The sequence below is a fragment of the Hemibagrus wyckioides genome, linkage group LG24, assembly GCF_019097595.1.
Source record: "Hemibagrus wyckioides isolate EC202008001 linkage group LG24, SWU_Hwy_1.0, whole genome shotgun sequence".
Taxonomy (NCBI): Eukaryota; Metazoa; Chordata; class Actinopteri; order Siluriformes; family Bagridae; genus Hemibagrus; species Hemibagrus wyckioides.
Window position 1 is genome coordinate 11598026 of NC_080733.1, and position 16697 is coordinate 11614722.

A 16697-nucleotide genomic window follows, 5' to 3' on the forward strand; every position below is an offset into this window, starting at 1 on the left:
GCAAAGCTGCAGCATACAGCCGCTTCCTCTCTCTCTCTCTCTCTCTCTCTCTCGCTCTCTGTCTCTCTGTGGTCCTTCATCTACTCATTCCTTCATCCATTTCTTACTCTTACTCACGCTCCCCTTCCCACGCAACTGAGCCAGCACGGCTTGCCATTGTTCAGGATATCCCCTGGCTGTTAATGGCTTCCTGAACACATACACAGGCCACAGAGGCCCTGAAGATTGCTGATCTCTCTCTCTCTCTCTCTCTCTCTCTCTCAGTCATTTACCCATTCTGTCACCAATAGATATCATTCCTGAGTACTTAGTGGTCAGCCTCTTAAAATACCAGGTTCAGTCATAAAGCTTGGTACTAATGCATTTCATATACAGATGTATTGCAATATGGACTTCTAATTATTATCCAAGTATTTTTACAGATGTATAGTCATACAGTCACACAGACTTGAGCTGCTAAAAACTTTTTCAGAGAACTTCAGAAGAATTTAATCACAGAGAGACCATAGCGATTGGCTACTAATGAGTGAGAGTGTGTGTGTGTGTGTGTGTGTGCTGCATATGTGGTTATGGTTTTTATTATACCATGAAGAACGACTAAAACACACAAATTATATATTGTACATTATTTATTTAGTGACTTATTGAGAGATTGTCCCTTCTGAAACAGTGTTAAAAGCTGTCATTATTTAAAAAAAAGGGGGGTTAACAGTAACTGAACCCCAAAACCTGGCTACCACAGTTCAAGGTATTTCATATAAATATATGTGAAAAACAATGTTGCAAGTCAACATTCGTAATGTTGCAAGACAAAGTCCTAATTCATTTGTGATAAAGGCTCTGTTGCATAGGTTTTACTGTATGTATTTATATAAAAGAAAGATCCAGATCTAAATCCATGGAGATCTTATAATCATATCATATCACTGATCAATTGCATAGCTCTTAAACTTTGTCATGCCTACAAATACAAACATAAAACAAAAAATGGTATCTTGGCAATATGTGAGAGGGATCACAATAATCATTTTTTTTTGACTCAGGTATTAAGTTTTAGGGGTGTTAATTGAAACTAGGGGTGGATAATATTCTGGCTTTCATTTGGATCTACACACTGCTATTACTTATTATGTTTTGTTATAATAAAAACTCGGTACTCTTTTTTTATACTCAGTCCCAGCTAGTTAAATGTAACAGTACCTCAGCCTCAAGACACTTATTTCATTAAAACACCTAGCCTTCCCTCAGTATCCAGGCAGGGCATTGTACCAGTACAGCACCCTGTTTAAAAACTAAAGAATGAAAGGAAAGGAAAGGAAAAGAAAAGAAAAGAAAAAAAGAAGAGTTATTGACATAGATTTTAAGACATTATCTTGGCTATCAGCAGAACCTATCCTGGGTTAGCTCAAATTTGAAGGAAATGTATGTCTGTAAAAAAAAAATGAAATAAAACAATACAAACAAACAAAAACCCCACACATAGCTAAGTCCTGGGTTTTGTTTCCACTTTGTTGAGTCCTGACCGGCAAACTCATTGTTCTTCAAAGTCTTTTCTGTTTTAAAAAAAGTCATTTCTCCAGGAGCTCTAGATTAAAAGTTCAGAAAGCACCGATCTCCATGCTCCATGGCCGATAGGGCTTCCCCAGGTTGCCGGAGGGGGTGCTTTGACCGAGTGAGCTGGGTGAGAGCAGAGGAAAAGCACTCAGAGGGAAGGGGAAAGCTGAGAGGCTGGACAGGGATGTGAGAAGTGGTGGAGAAAGCTTCGATGCTGATGCTGCCGTGAGCCCTGGAGGAATGGCGCCTGTTGCAGGGGGTACCCTGAGCGGACCGCTCTTTCCTGCCTCGCTGATCGCTGTGACAGTCAGCCTGCTGCAGCCATGAGGCTCTGAGGAGGGTGCTGATGGTGAAGAGGAGGGCGACGATGAGGATGAGGATGGAAGACTGCTAGAGCTGCGTGATAATGATGCCCCCTGCTGATGCTGTGGTAAGAGGAGGTGATGTGCCAGGTGAGGGGTGCTGAACGCTGAGCCCCAGGCTAGATGACCCAGACCGGTCTGAGCCTCTCTCTGAGTGGCGTAGTTGCTCAAGTGGGACACCAAGCGAATGCGGAGAGGATCGGTGTTGTCCAGACCCTCGATGATGCTCAGGTATCGGGCTGTCTCTGCCAGACACTCACGGAAGCCCAATCCGCGATAATCCATTGCCAAAGCGTGGGCGTCAAAGTAACCTGAAAGAAAGAGAGATGATTTGTTATTTTTGCTATGGTTCGTATAATTTCGAAGAAGGTTGTGGTTTTATAGCACTTGTTAAACCTGTTTTAAGCTCAGTGAGAATAAATACAGAATGAGTTATTTTGTAGATAAACTCACACCAAACTCCTTAAATGTAAGCCTACCTTTTAACTGTTGCCGGGTGGCACTTATCTTTTATACCCTTAATGTGTATCTTTCATATGGACCGCGACTGTAATTTCTTTTATTAAAAAATGGTAAGGATACACTAAATGCACCTTTCTTACTAAAGGTACAAAAGGTACATGCTTCATCATATCGTCACGGCAACAAGATCCCATAATTTAATGCTTTTTTTATTTTTTTTTACACTAATCTAGTATATTCTATATCACAGTAAGCTACAGCATGCATATCATATGGAAAAAACAGTGTGTTACCTTTGCCACCAGCTGCATGAAGCATCTTCAAATGATCCACAGTCATCTGCAAAATCTCTGCTTTTTCCAGTTTAGCTGAGCCCTAGATGGAAAAAAGGCAGGAGTGTTTTTAACATCGCTGATATCTGGATAGATTCAGATCAATCGCGGGTAGACACGTTAAATGAGCGTTAATAATTAGATTTAATAAAGAGATGTTGCCACCTTACCTGTTTCTCAAAAGCGCTGGGAACAAGTCGGCGAAGTTCAGACAGACTGTTATTAATGCGATCTCTGCGCCGCTTCTCAATGATCTGTGTAAACACATTCAAACCAGCGTTAACTAACACTACTACTACTACTAATAATAAGAAGAAGAAGAAGAAGAAGAAGAATACTGATAATAATAATAATAATAATAATAATAATAATAATAATAATAATAATAATAATATTTTTTTTTTTTATTTATCCAAATGCATAAATGAATTAATCCTTCTCCTCTCTATAATCTCGTGCTGTAGGAGATTGCTCACCCCTCGGCGACGTTTTCTTGCTTGTACTTGAGATGTTGTAGAAGGAGAAATCGATCCGAGAGGAGAGCCCATGCCTCTGAAATAGAAAACACATATAAATAAGTGTATCTATTATTTACATTATAGATCACACGTGTACAGATCATTATTGATCCTGATTGAGGTAGTAGGTAGGATAGGTGATGATCACGATGACTTACAGGTTCTCGTCGGCGCTCTCCTTCTCCACCTCAATATTCTCATCGAGCTCACTGTCCGAGGAGCTGAAGTCGTGATTTCTCTTCATTTTGGAGCTCTGGATGTGTGACTCGTCCGTACTGTGTCAGGTGAGAGTCTGCTGCGGTTTTCGTCCGTTTGAATAGCAAGGCTTTCCCACGGTGTCATTTCAACGAAGCAGCGCGTATCGAGGGGCGGGTCTTGTCTCCTAACAGAGCCAATCAGCGCGAGCCTTCGCGTTCGGAGGCGATCAGTTCGCCCGAGCTGCGCTCAAGGCACGCCTTATTGATTTGCATAATTTCGACCAAGAGCCAATTAGGACGAAGCTTAGTTAGCTCTGAGACTGTTCTTTTAGTCTTTGCCACGCCCTTCCCCGTGCTCTACCGGCGTCTTGCCCAGGCGGCGGCAGGGAGGAGGTCGGCCGCCTGTCAGCACGCGCAGGCCGTGGGAAAGTTCTGTTGGTTTCCTTTAGCCCCGGAGCGGATCAGCCAATCAGGGGGGACGGCCGTCTCCGGCGCTGCCTTGAATGGGGCAATTGGTCGGGGCGACGGGCGGTCTGCGCGCGAGCGTGTGAACCTGTAATCTGATACTGACTCATCGCGGGGAGCGCGGCGCACAGAGGAAGCCTCCAAATCTAACCTCAGGCCCGAGGTGCTCAAGCGTCCGCCTGGGGATCTGCGAGCACACACTCTACTGACAGCCTATATTTTAGAAAAAAAAGAAGAGATCAAACCGTTAAAACCGATTCTGACGCACGCCCTCACTGACGTGTGCGCGTGATGGTGGCAGTTACAGAGCTTCTGGCAAGCAATGCATGTTCACTCTTGTAATGAAAGCAACAGTTTGTTAATGACACGTTTATGTTTATATCATATCGTCTGCTTACAAAGCAGCCTCGTGGCTGAATATGTGGCAAGGTGTCAATGAACCTTGTATCCTCAACTCACCGGAGAGGTCTCCTAATCCTATACAATTTACTTAAAAATCCCATCGATTTAATGCTGATTAAATAATCTTTGCATTTTCGATATTTAATACAATCCCTTAAGTATTAGAAACTCTATAGATAATGTAGTCATTCATCATCGTGCAAAGGAAAAAAAAAATCAGATACTCTTAAAGTGCAATTTTGTCCTTTACATAATTACAGCTTTAAATCATGTTTATTTATCCTTGGCACTATACGGAGCAATTATTAAACAATACAGTGCAGTTATGAAGCCAGTATAGAAATGTAATCACGTGGCCAAAGGAAAATCTACAAATGCAATTTTGTCTCACAGAAAATTGAGAGCCAGTTTTTAGGAAAGGTGCTACAAAATAAGTTCACAATGATTGAAAATCTGATGAGAGTTTCTAAGACTTTAACACCGTATTTAATAATGAGCACTATGATCTCTCACCTCAGCTTTTAAAGAGGAAATCTGTCCTAAACAACTTTGCATACTTGCTACTAACATGTGATCTTAACCCAAATTTGATTATCCGCTGAACGCCGATGGGATTTAACCCTTGCAACATCTTTATCAATCAATTAAAGATGGCGTACTCATTTAGAGTGTCTGACTCTCTCACCTTCTAATGTTTACCCTGCTCTCAAACTGATCAAGTTTGAACTCTCATGCTCATATTGCTGTCAATGACACCATGCTTGTTATTTTGTAGATCTCTACAGGAACAATGAAAACAAAGCAACAACCAACGATTTTGAACCAGGTACATCACAAATATTTTGATATAAACATGTCTTTCAAGGTGAAAAGTCACACAATCCGGATTTGAACTTGATATCACTGCCCCAATCTAAGTAAAAGTACATGACAAACTTCCTCCTCTCTTCCCGAAAATGCCACCTTTAAATAATAAGTTCTGACTAAACAGCGTTCTGGCTCCAGGAATAGCTAAAAGGCCAAAGAACAGAGTCTTCATACATACACAGGACTACATTGCAGGCTGAAAGGCAGGGTACCGGATCCTTATCGACCCTTGCACAGCACGCTTAATTGTGAAGAAGAGAAGCCTCTCATTCTGCATACATGAATGAGAGGAAACACTCTGGGCTTGTTTTCATGTTGTTGTTCTTGCTACCAGCCTGGTCTTAGCGGTAAAGATAAACCCCCCCATGTTTGCCTGTGATTGTTGGTGGGGTGTCAGAAGCAGGGCGTGCTGTGGGTGCAAAGGAGCCGGTGTGTGCTTGTGTTTGTGTGTGTTTTGAGAGTGTGTGTGTGAGGAGGCGGAGAGGGACTTGACTTGTAACTCAAGTTCACAGAGGTTTCCCACGCCGTTATTTTCTGCTGCCGTTCGCCTTTGTTCTAGTGTCTCATCACATGTTGTGATTAGTGCTCTCGCCGGCTCTCTTTTGAAGGTGAAGGCCCAACAACACAACGTTATTTCCCTCTGACAAAGCATACCCTGGGCCTCCTTTCAGTCCAAGCTGAAGCTTTTTGCTTCTCTCAGTGGGTCTGCCGTGCTTTCGCTTTTTACCCTCAGTCCCTTTAAATCCATGCCAAGAGATGGAGTCCACTCAGGATATGAGCTGAGCAGATCAGGACTGAAAGATCATGGTACAATATTGTGACATGGCATGACATGGGAGCCATTATGCCTGTTTTAATTTTTAGAAAACAATCATACTGAAGAAAGTCTGATTAAAACGAAGCATTATCAGAAATCGTATTGCATATTAATATTTTCTGGACATCTATACATTTTACAGTACATATATTTGCATATATTGATTTTAAAAATGTATCTCTATTTATATTTGTTATATATTGTATTTGGTTAAAGCAATGCAACTGAAAGGCTTCATAAACTGTTCAGAAGATGCAGAAGGCAGTTAAAAAAATAATAAAACGATGGTGAGGCAAATTTTTTATCACATCCAGAAGAAGAAATACAAACTATTTAACAGTTTTTGTTTCTAATAATGAAGGAACATCTGTGAAAGCAAAAGTACTTGATGTCTTGAGGATGCACATAAAAATGAATTCTTTCTGAATGAATTTTATCTAGAGGGGATGCAAACATTTGCACACAACAGTGCTTGCAGCAGGCAGCATAATGGTACAGTGGTGTAGTGTGACTGCTTCACAGCTCCAGAGTTCAGGTTGCTGTCTGTGTGGAGTTTCTGTGCTTTGGAGTTTTCTCCTACCTCCCAAAACATGCTACTAGATCAATGGGACTGCCTAAATGATCTCTAGGTGTGAACGGGTGTGCAAATGTGTGTGTGTGCATGGTGCTCTGTGACTTCTCAACATTCCACTTAAACTGCATATTAAATGAAAATAATTCAGTTAACTGTAAATTATGATGCTTTATTTATCCGTGTAATTTTCACAGTCAGTTTGCTCAGATTTGTACAATTATGCCATCAGGAATTATTATTTCATTAAATTCTTATGCTCCTCCTTGTTCTGTACAGTGTGTACTTTCATGTCCTGCATGGGTGTGTATTTATTGCATTGTCATGTTCCTCGTTTGTAGTTTACACACTGATCTGTATCTGCACTCATTATTTATACCACTTGTATTCATGTACAGCCCTTGTATTACATTTTTATTTACCTCCTGGATATGTTATCCCAATGTTAAAATCTGCTTTATTTGATGAAGCAGCCTTTTTATGATGGTGATATGCCCATGTTGAGTGTAGAAGGTGTGAAGCTGCAGATGATTAGCAGTGATGTCCACATCTGGCAGCCACGTTCCTGCCCACTCTGAGACTCTGGTGCGCCATGGTGTCCAGCTGTCTAGTGTCCAGTGCAGACAGATGTTCTGCTCTCAGAAACAATGTGTTAAGTCACCATGCGCTCTTCGGCAGGACAGGCAGCGGGACGTGTTTATTGTTTATAAATAGCAGTGCATTGAATCCACTCACAGAGGAAGACTGGCTTTGTTTTGTATACTGGGAGAGGAAGCAGTGCCTAATTCCCTCTGAGATGTGTGTGACACCTTGCATTGTGCTGCTCGTGTGAATGTGTGTGTGCATGAATGCATGCATGCATATGCTTGTGTGTGTAGTGTGTGTGCATGGTGTGTGTTTTGCAGGGTCGCCTTGTGATCCTTTACCATGACAAGTCCAAAGACATTGTATATTGCCTACGCATTTCACTCTTGCCCCTTCAGCCACTTTGTAAATGTGTGTGTAGGTATGTGATGTGGTTAGGTGTTTGAGCAAATGTGTATGTGTGTGTGTGTGTGTGTGTTTGTAAGCATTGTAATAATGATTTGCAGGGTTTCTCCTCCCATCTTTGTTTGCGCCTCCCTTTGATGGCTTTGTGAATTATAATAAAAGTATTCTGGTTTCTCCTCTCTGGAGATCTCTTGCAGTTCCACCCAAATCCTACGAGTTGCCACTTCACCCCCACACTGAGAGTGGAATCCAGACAAAGCTGAGTGGTTTCACTGCTATTATTCTCTCTGAGGATAAAAAACAGCTTATCTTAATATCTCTTGTAAATAGCTGATGATCAGAGGTTGAAAGGGATTTAGTAGAAGACCAGCCGTTGTGATCAGATGTTAGTTTGTTTTCAAGGAGCCACACCACCACTTGAAACACTATAGGGAAAACATAACCATCCCTAATGTACACTATATTGGCAAATGTTTTGGGACACCTTTCCAAATCATTGAATTCAGGTGTTGTTTTTAAGGGGTTGGGCTTGAACCCTTAGTTGCAGTGTAAGGAACTCTTAATGCTTCAGCATACCAAGACATTTTGGACAACTTTGTGTCAACAGTTTGGGGATGACCCCTTCCTGTTCCAACATGACTGCACACCAGTGACCAAAGCAAGGTCCATAAAGACATGGATGAGTGAGTTTGGTGTGGAGGAACTTGAGTGGCCTGCACAGAGTCCTGACCTCAACCTGATAAAACAACTTTGGGATAAATTAGAGCGGAGACTGCACCTGTAGGGGATTGGTCAAAAATTCCACCTCTACACCTTGTGGAAAGCCTTCCCAGAAGAGTTGAAGCTGTTATAGTTGCAAAGGGCGGGCCAACTCCTGTTTGGCAATATAGTGTAAGTGCATACTACTAAGATTTATAGAGTAGTAAGAGTGTGTTTGTACAGTGTGTTTGATCACTCCATTCATTATGTGATTTCCGACATCTCAGGTAGGAGGTACGATGGCTTTTCATTGAAAAATGGTATTTTGCAATTTAACCCACCTTAATGTTAAAGTGGGCTACTTTAAAGCATCCTCCTTTTAAATTTCTAAATCATTTCCCCCCTTTTTTAATTATTTGGTGCTATTGGTGCAATGACTGTTTGATACAGATTTTCCATACTAATTCTATGTAGGGAATGTGGAAGCTTAGTGGTTAAGGTGTTGGACTACTATATGAAAGGTTGTGAGTTTAAATCCCTGGTCCACCAATCTACCACTGCTTGACCACTGAGCAAAGGCTCTTAACAGATTTGCTTAAGTAAAAATGTAAGTTGCTCTGAATAAGGGTCTTCCAAATGCCAGAAATGTAAATGTTGCCATAGTCATCATAACAACTTAAACATGGTAAGACTGTGCATATCTCTCTTCTTGACAGCTATTAAGGTAATGGCTGTTTTGTTGAATGAACAGTAGAACATACAAATCTAAACTAGGACAGCTTAATGCTAGAATATTTAGTTCCACTTCCAGATGATCGCTAGCATCACCTGTACTTGCTGTACTATCAGAATGGCACTAGCCAAGAGTGGCTGGTATAAATAGGCTCACAGGACAAATTAAAACTATGACTGTGGTTTCTCATCTGTCTTTGAGTGTGTGTTTATTAATTTGCCTCACATCCTATTTATTCTGCCATAATTGTGATATAATGCATTGCTAAACCCTAATGGTTTTGCTGTCAAGCTTATGGATAGGTACTAGATTTTAGCCTCAAATCTAAGATCAATGTCTACTTCAACAGTTTCACAGACCTCCACAGCTTTAATTCGTCCAGAGTCAAGCTAACTTTGATTCAAAGAACTGACCATTTTCCAATCTGCTAATTCTGAGTGAACATTTGAAGGAGGAAACATGAGCGCTAAACACAAAAGCAGGGTTTAAGTGCTGACAGGCTGTCATGTGTTTTTGGGCTACAGAGCCGAACTGTGGTCAGAGCCATCCTATTTTACTCCATTTGATTCTATGGAAATGGATCCAGATATCCAAAGTCCTTTGTGGAAGTCGAGCTGACTTCAATCGTGCCTGCATTATTTTCATTTTCGGAAGGAATGATGAAAGGAATATGATGTTTTTGCCGTTTGTTGATATGAGCTCGACACTGGTCTGAGATGTAATAGTTCTCAGGGAACTCTCGTGGTCATAATGAAGTGCTTGAAGTTCTGAGGTGACTCGCAGTGGGTGGCCATCCACATGCAAACGTCAACCCTAGCAATGCGGTCAGGGAGGAAAAGGGGGGGCTCAGGTCTGTGAACTCTCATACTTTCATCTCGTCTCGTGTGTGTGTGTGTGTGTGTGTATAAATGCATGTGCATGTGTGTCCATTAAAAATAGAAATCTGAGACTGCAGTATGCTACAGAGGATTGAACATGGATGCATTTATTTGGAACATAAGACAGATTTGAATCTGTTCTCCATTACTCATGTACAGTATGGATTTGAATGTCATTATTCTGTCAGGCTGGCTAGCTGCAGGCTCGTCTCATTGCTCTTTTGATGACAAGTTTGCCATCCCACACACATATACACACATATACAGAATCCCTGTCACATTCACACACTTCCTTATATGATAACAAGCCACGATCAATCCATTCTTGTATTTGACTTTTGCCCTGACAAAATGGCAGCGATTTGGCCTTTGTATAGTGCGGCCTGGGATAGCACCGCCCTGTGACCTGTGTAATGGTCGGGTCAGTGTGAAGGCTGTGTGAACGCCCTGTATGTCTGCAGTGCTGCTGGGAACCCCCGCTAATCCTTTGAGCCCGTGAAATTGAGCACTTGAGCCTTGAAATCGGGCTAGAGACAGGGCAGTAGACGCTTCCGGAAACTAGCCCACGTAAAAGAGCAGCATCTGACTTAAACCGCATGTCTGAAACCTGGGGCATTCAGAAAGGAGCAGAGATAATAGTGAAAAAAGGGATGAGAGATGAGATAATGAGTAGGATACATAGGTCGAATGATAAAGTTATACATTTTTACTAAGACTAAGATGCTTTAGGAGGAGGTAAATTCCAGTTGAAGCTTAAGGGCCTTGGATCTAGGATGTGCTCTAGGATAAGCTCAAGGATGTGTTCATGCTTGGTTTACCAGTGTGTTACTGGGGAGTCTTCAAAGGCTAAAAGGCTGTAGTTTTCTGGCAGTCATTGGATTTAAACACACAGCCTTCTGGTCTCTTCAAAAACTTTGATTGTGGAACTGCACATGCCTACAGATGAATGAGTTGATGTGGTGTTTTCTGAAGCAGTCGATTCATTTTCATCTTTTCACCTTTTTAGTTGTTAGCAGTAGATCACATGTTTTGTGTCACCTTGTGTAACTGCTGTTATGCAGTAGATGTTTATTACTACCTTTTATTACTACCTGTCTGTTATTACTTCTCTCTTAGCCTGCTCCAGATTTCTTTCTCAAGCATACCAAACCACCACACACAGCACTTTCGCACACGCACACGCACATGCACATGCACACACACACACACACACACACACGTAATGACATAAGTGTTTGACCTCTTGCACCACAGCTTGGCCATGTGGCTCTGTGTGCTTGATCACTGCAGACAACTGCATGGTCACACTTGGCTTGTAAATGTCACTGAGCTGTCAGAGCATCACAGATCTCAGAACATCAGTCACAAGCTCAGTTTCCACACACAGATTTTAAGCAGCATATATAAATAGAGCACACCTTGAGTGTGGTCTCTGTTCTGTATTTGCTGGAAGTGGAAAGGATACCTATAGTAGCAGAACCTATAAAATATGCCATAAAACACTACATTTTTTTAAATAGGTAATGGTAAGATATTAGATAGCTTGGTCATAGTTGAATGAACATTTTACAATTTTGACACTTGAGTGCTTTAGTAAAATGAAAATGCTGTAGTGCAAAGATAAAAATGGATCATCTGTGTTTTTGAGCTCATGTCTCCGAATGAGGGAAGATAACCTTCCCCAGCTGGTGTGATAAGTGAGAGCTGGTTGGTGAATGGGAATTGGCAAGTGACCAAAAAACAAGGGGGATGCATGAATTCAAAGAAACATCTTCATGTTTCTCTTTATATTCTGCTTATTATGCGGCGTCTCTCTGATGTTATTTCAGCTTCCAGGAAAACGAGCAGGCGCAGCATTCTCTACCCATAATGACCAGAATCCACGTTGCTATAACACCCCAAACCTGCATTTTAAACCCTGCTGTGTTAGTGTTGATGGTGTGGAAGGCTGTGAGTGATGTGTGAACACATAGAGAGCGTCAGGGAGCCTGGTTAGTGTTTATTCAGTCATTACACTGACAGGCTGCACCGTGGCTGCTGCCCGGCTCCGACAGTCTGTTTTCGCAAGGTCCCAGTGCTTCCCTTATACAAACACTGCAATCTCACTCGCACTGTTCCTGCTGCGAGGAGAGAGCTCACCTCCAAAGTTTTCTCACATATGGAAAATGAAAAACCACTGACCCTGTTATGGGTGAAACCCAAGATATGTGGACACGTGCTGTTTTTTGTACCATGTGGAGAGTTATAAGGCTTTGACCTGAAGTGAAATGTTTGCATTTTAGACATATAGAGTCAACACAAGAGTTCATATAGACAGTGAAAAAAAAAGCCTACATTTATTTCACCTGTTGCCATTTACGACAAAAAGATAATGTCCATGAATCCTGTAGAAACTGCCTGGCCCATGCATAGAAACTATGGGGGAAGGGTGTCTAAAAGAAATGGCACTCACCATTCCCTGTTCATAACACTGTCCAGAGCAAAGTAGGTCTCACCATCCTGACTATTGCAGCCTCTATATGTATGTATAATGAAATAACAAAAGCATCTAAAATTGCATTACTACTTATATTGCATGTTATTCAAGTCTTAATCGTTATTTCATGCTATGATCCTTTCAAAAACAATAATGCATTTAGTTAAAGTATGTGTTTTGGTCCTGTGCACTGAAATATTTCTCTTGTACATGCACAGAAAAAGGTTTCTATTTAGAATACAAAAAGAGTGGTTCCCTATATGAAAGACCTTCAGGTAGAATCTCTTTAGGTAAGGAAAATGCTCAGCTATCAACTATATCTCAACTACTTACATTCAAGCCATGAGCCACATATAAGCGCTGTAACAGACAGATTCACTATTAAAACGAAAGCTAATTAAACATGTAGTAAAAAAACTTTCTGGACAAACCGCGTGGAGTTGCATGCTAGGACGTAGATTAGAGAGTAAATCAAAATGCACTAAATACATAAAAACTCTTCCATATATCGATTTAGACATTTCAAGTAAACTGCAAAAAAAAGCTAAGTAAACTGTTGATGGTTAATCAATAAAGTCTTAAGCAGAACTGAGAGCATTCAGCAAATATACAGCGCCATGGAAAAGAGACTGTTTCAAGACACTCACTGCACACATCTTCATCTTTAAATGCTATTGCTTACTGATCCAATCTTCCTTCATTACTATTTTTCTAATCCACTGACATTTACTGAATGTAATACATATAAATGATGATATCTAGATACCACATATAACATAGACTTGCTGTGAATCATTATAAGAAATATGTATCTGTATTTACAATAATGATTGAAATTCTTTATTACTATATTAGAAGAGCAAATAGGATTGTTAGGGTTGGTATTAAAAAGATTATATTGTCATCATATCATACATAAAAACAAATTGCTAACCTAGAATAATATAGTGCAGAAACAGTCACAACATAGACATACTAATACCCCTGTACTGCACATGTTACTGCATATAATACGATAATCTGAAACTTTTTCTTGCAGTTTTAATGCCAGTGGTCCTTTTCTTTTAACCTTCAGAGAAGTAAACTTTGATTTAAAGGCACGTTATTGTTTTTCACTTTTTAGAGCACAATAATATAAATGACGTTATAATTTATAGCCGTGCCACATTAATACTGATTGATAGCTTTTGTAGTAGCTTATGGAGAGTTCAGAAACTTACCTATTTTTGTTGTAGCAAATGAAGTTAAACTGTTTTTCAAGATGTCTGGCCTCCTATACCTCAGAGGCTTCCTGTTCGTCCAGAAATCACATTCCTGTCCAAAAACTAGGCGTCTGTATATTAAAGCGCTTATTTTTGACCAAAACCAGAGCTCTCTCTGGGGTCAGGATGATCAGGTCAGTGTATTATTTACAGTGGCTTTTCCCAGCTCTTCATCTCCTGCACAACAATCGCCTGGTATATCCTTGTGTTGCAGAAGAAATACTAAGTGATAATACAGGGAGAAGTACATCACTTGCCATTTATTGTGTGCTCACTGAGCTTGTCTGGTTCATTGCTGCCCCACTTTGTGAATATGCCTCTATCAGACCCACTGTGAAGTCATGCTTGCAAAGACTGATCCAGCATCTGTTAGAAAGATACACTGCTGCATCATTCATGAACCTGTCATATTCTGGTTAATGCTCATCAAAATCAACATAATTCATCCTGTGTCATTCCTAGACAAAACATAAATGTGTTTTCTAATGAAGAAATATTTAACTGCTCCTATTAGAGCTGCCATGAGGGCAACAGTGTAAGTAGTCTTCATCTCTCAATGTGGTGCTCTACGCTGGTGAAATCCTTTGAGAAACAGCAAACAAATAAATGCAAATTTATGCTGAACATCTTTGAATGCAATGCAAAAGCAAAGTTAATGTAAAATGCATAAATAATGTGTTTTATTACAACCCAAAAAAATGTAAAATCAGGCATGCATTCTCTAGCTTAATTTCTGGCAAGGTCTCTCTTCCATTTGAACTGCTGAGAAATCATAAATGAGAAATTGCCGTAGCTAGACAAACAGCAACCTGCAAGGGTCATACATAGATTTTGGATGTGTGGGAAGTTTCATATCATTCGTGCCAACAGTGAAAACATTTCTCTATAAAGCAGAGTGAGTGAGACTGCATTGCATCAGTAGCAGCATTACCATAAAAAAAACCATGATATGATTTATATTTCCATCAAATTTTATTTATTGCACATATAAACTAAAGTTGTCTGGTTTAACCCCACGTCATTATGTCATCAGCAATACTAAGACATGGTTACAAACAACAATTCAGCAAATTTACAGCAATTCACATCACTCAGTCTCCTTGTGGTCCAGCAGCAGGATCCTGCGCTCTTGTTGCCGTGGCCCGGGTCAGATTCCCGGGCAGGATGCTACCTCAGCCACTGAAGAGTTAACTCACAGTGCTGGTCCCAAGCCTGGAAAAAATGTGAGGGTAGCGTCAGGAAGGGCATCCGGCGTAAAACCTGTGCCAAATTGAAACATGCGGACCAAATGATCCGCTGTTGCAACCCTGAATAGGGAGCAGCTGAAAGAACAACAACAAGAAGCAGCAATTCACATCACTCAGCAAAAAGTTGTAAACAAAGTCACATTTATTCTAATAACCGGGGTTGTGGTGCAACTGGAACAGTTCCTGCTTGAACGCTTGTGTATTTCTTGTTGTTGACCAGTGTGCTGTGGCCTGTGCTGGCTTTGATGTTTGTTCTGAATTTGCGTTTGTAGTTTTTGCTGTTTTTGAATATTCGAACTGAAGTGTGAAGTCTTCTCTGACTCTACAGCTCTTCTGGGCTGTGGTGCTACGTCTCTCTACGAGGATGGATAGCTAGGACTAATGTAAAATACACAAACCCAGATCTGAGGGATTATTACCTTTGTAAATCCGCCATCACTGAATTCTAAACTGTTTAAATTAATGCTGTGCGACATTAAAATATGCGTTATTTGATTTTTTATTTCAGTTTTATCCATACTCAGCAAATCATTCAATGATGCCACAAACCTCCATCACCTGGAGTCCAAGACAGCAAAATTGGCCATGCTTGCTGGGTGGGAGGGTTGGCACACTCTTTCTCCCCTGTCAATTACACCGACATGCATGCAGAAGGGAGTGGATAGTGCTCAGTGAGTTACACATCCCCATTACACATCGCTCAATAGCTGCTTGCTTCACATGTCTCTGAGGAATCACGTGATAGCCTTCATCTTCAATGGGTTGTAGCTGTCTATATGACTGGGAAGACCTGACTGCTGGATGGAAATTGGCCCAGACTAATTGTTTGTGTATGTGTTAACTAGTAGACAGCTAGATAATTAACTAGCTCATTAGATTTCTCCCTCTGGATCACCTTTTTCCTTATATAATTACATTACTTTCTTTGCTTTTGCACACTCTCCATGTGTCAGTCTGGGTTTCCTTTGGGTTTACCAGTTTCCTTCCTCTTCAGGAAAATGTAGTAGTAAGTGGATCTGCTATGTTAATACAGACTTCGATGTGAATGTATGTTAAGCCTGTGCCCTGTCCTGGGCTGTTGTCCCATTCAGAGAGTAGACATGTGACCCTGACAAGGTTAAAGTTCTTACTGATGGAGATTGTTACCCTCTGCATTTCGTAATGCATTTATTGTTAGTGTATGCTCCTTGGGGAATTACATTTTATTCCAATGTATACAAGTTACACTGAGGAGGCATAACATCATGACCACCTGCCTAATATAGTGTTGGTCCCCCTTTTGCTGCCAAAACAGCCCTGACCCATCATGCACTGTGTATTCTGACACCTTTCTATCAGAACCAGCATTAACTTCTCCAGCAATTTGAGCAACAGTAGCTCGTCTTGGATCGGATCACACGGGCCAGCCTTCACTCCCCACGTGCATCAGTGTGCCTTGGCCACCCATGACCTTCTTGCTGGTTCACCACTTTTTCTTCCTTGGACCTCTAATGACAGATACTGACCACTGCAGACCGGGAACACCCCACAAGAGCTGCAGTTTTGGAGATGCTCTGATCCAGTGGTCTAGCCATCACAATTTGGCCCTTGTCAAACTCGCTCAAATCCTTACCCTTGTCCATTTTTCCTGTTTCTAACACATCAACTCTGAGGACAAAATGTTGACTTGCTGCCTAATATATCCCACCCACTAACAGGTGCCATGATGAGGAGATAATCAGTGTTATTCACTTCACTTGTCACTGCTCATAATGTTATGCCTGATCGGTGTATATCGTGGAATGACAGCATAAAAAAACGTTTTCTATTTACTATACATATTAGTGAAATCTAGGTAAATATTTGGGTCATTTTATACCTAATTT

At 41.0% G+C, this 16697-nt stretch overlaps 1 protein-coding gene across 1 annotated transcript; it reads right to left on the reverse strand.

The window, feature by feature from the left end:
* Positions 1-872: 872 nt before the first annotated feature.
* hey1 (hes-related family bHLH transcription factor with YRPW motif 1) lies at positions 873-3663 on the reverse strand. Its single transcript, XM_058378214.1, has 5 exons — positions 3387-3663; positions 3187-3262; positions 2881-2964; positions 2672-2753; positions 873-2227 (listed from the first exon to the last, which is right to left on the reverse strand). The coding sequence occupies exons 1-5, from the start codon at positions 3470-3472 to the stop codon at positions 1599-1601; spliced, it is 957 nt and encodes a 318-aa protein (XP_058234197.1). The 5' UTR covers positions 3473-3663; the 3' UTR covers positions 873-1598.
* Positions 3664-16697: the final 13034 nt, after the last annotated feature.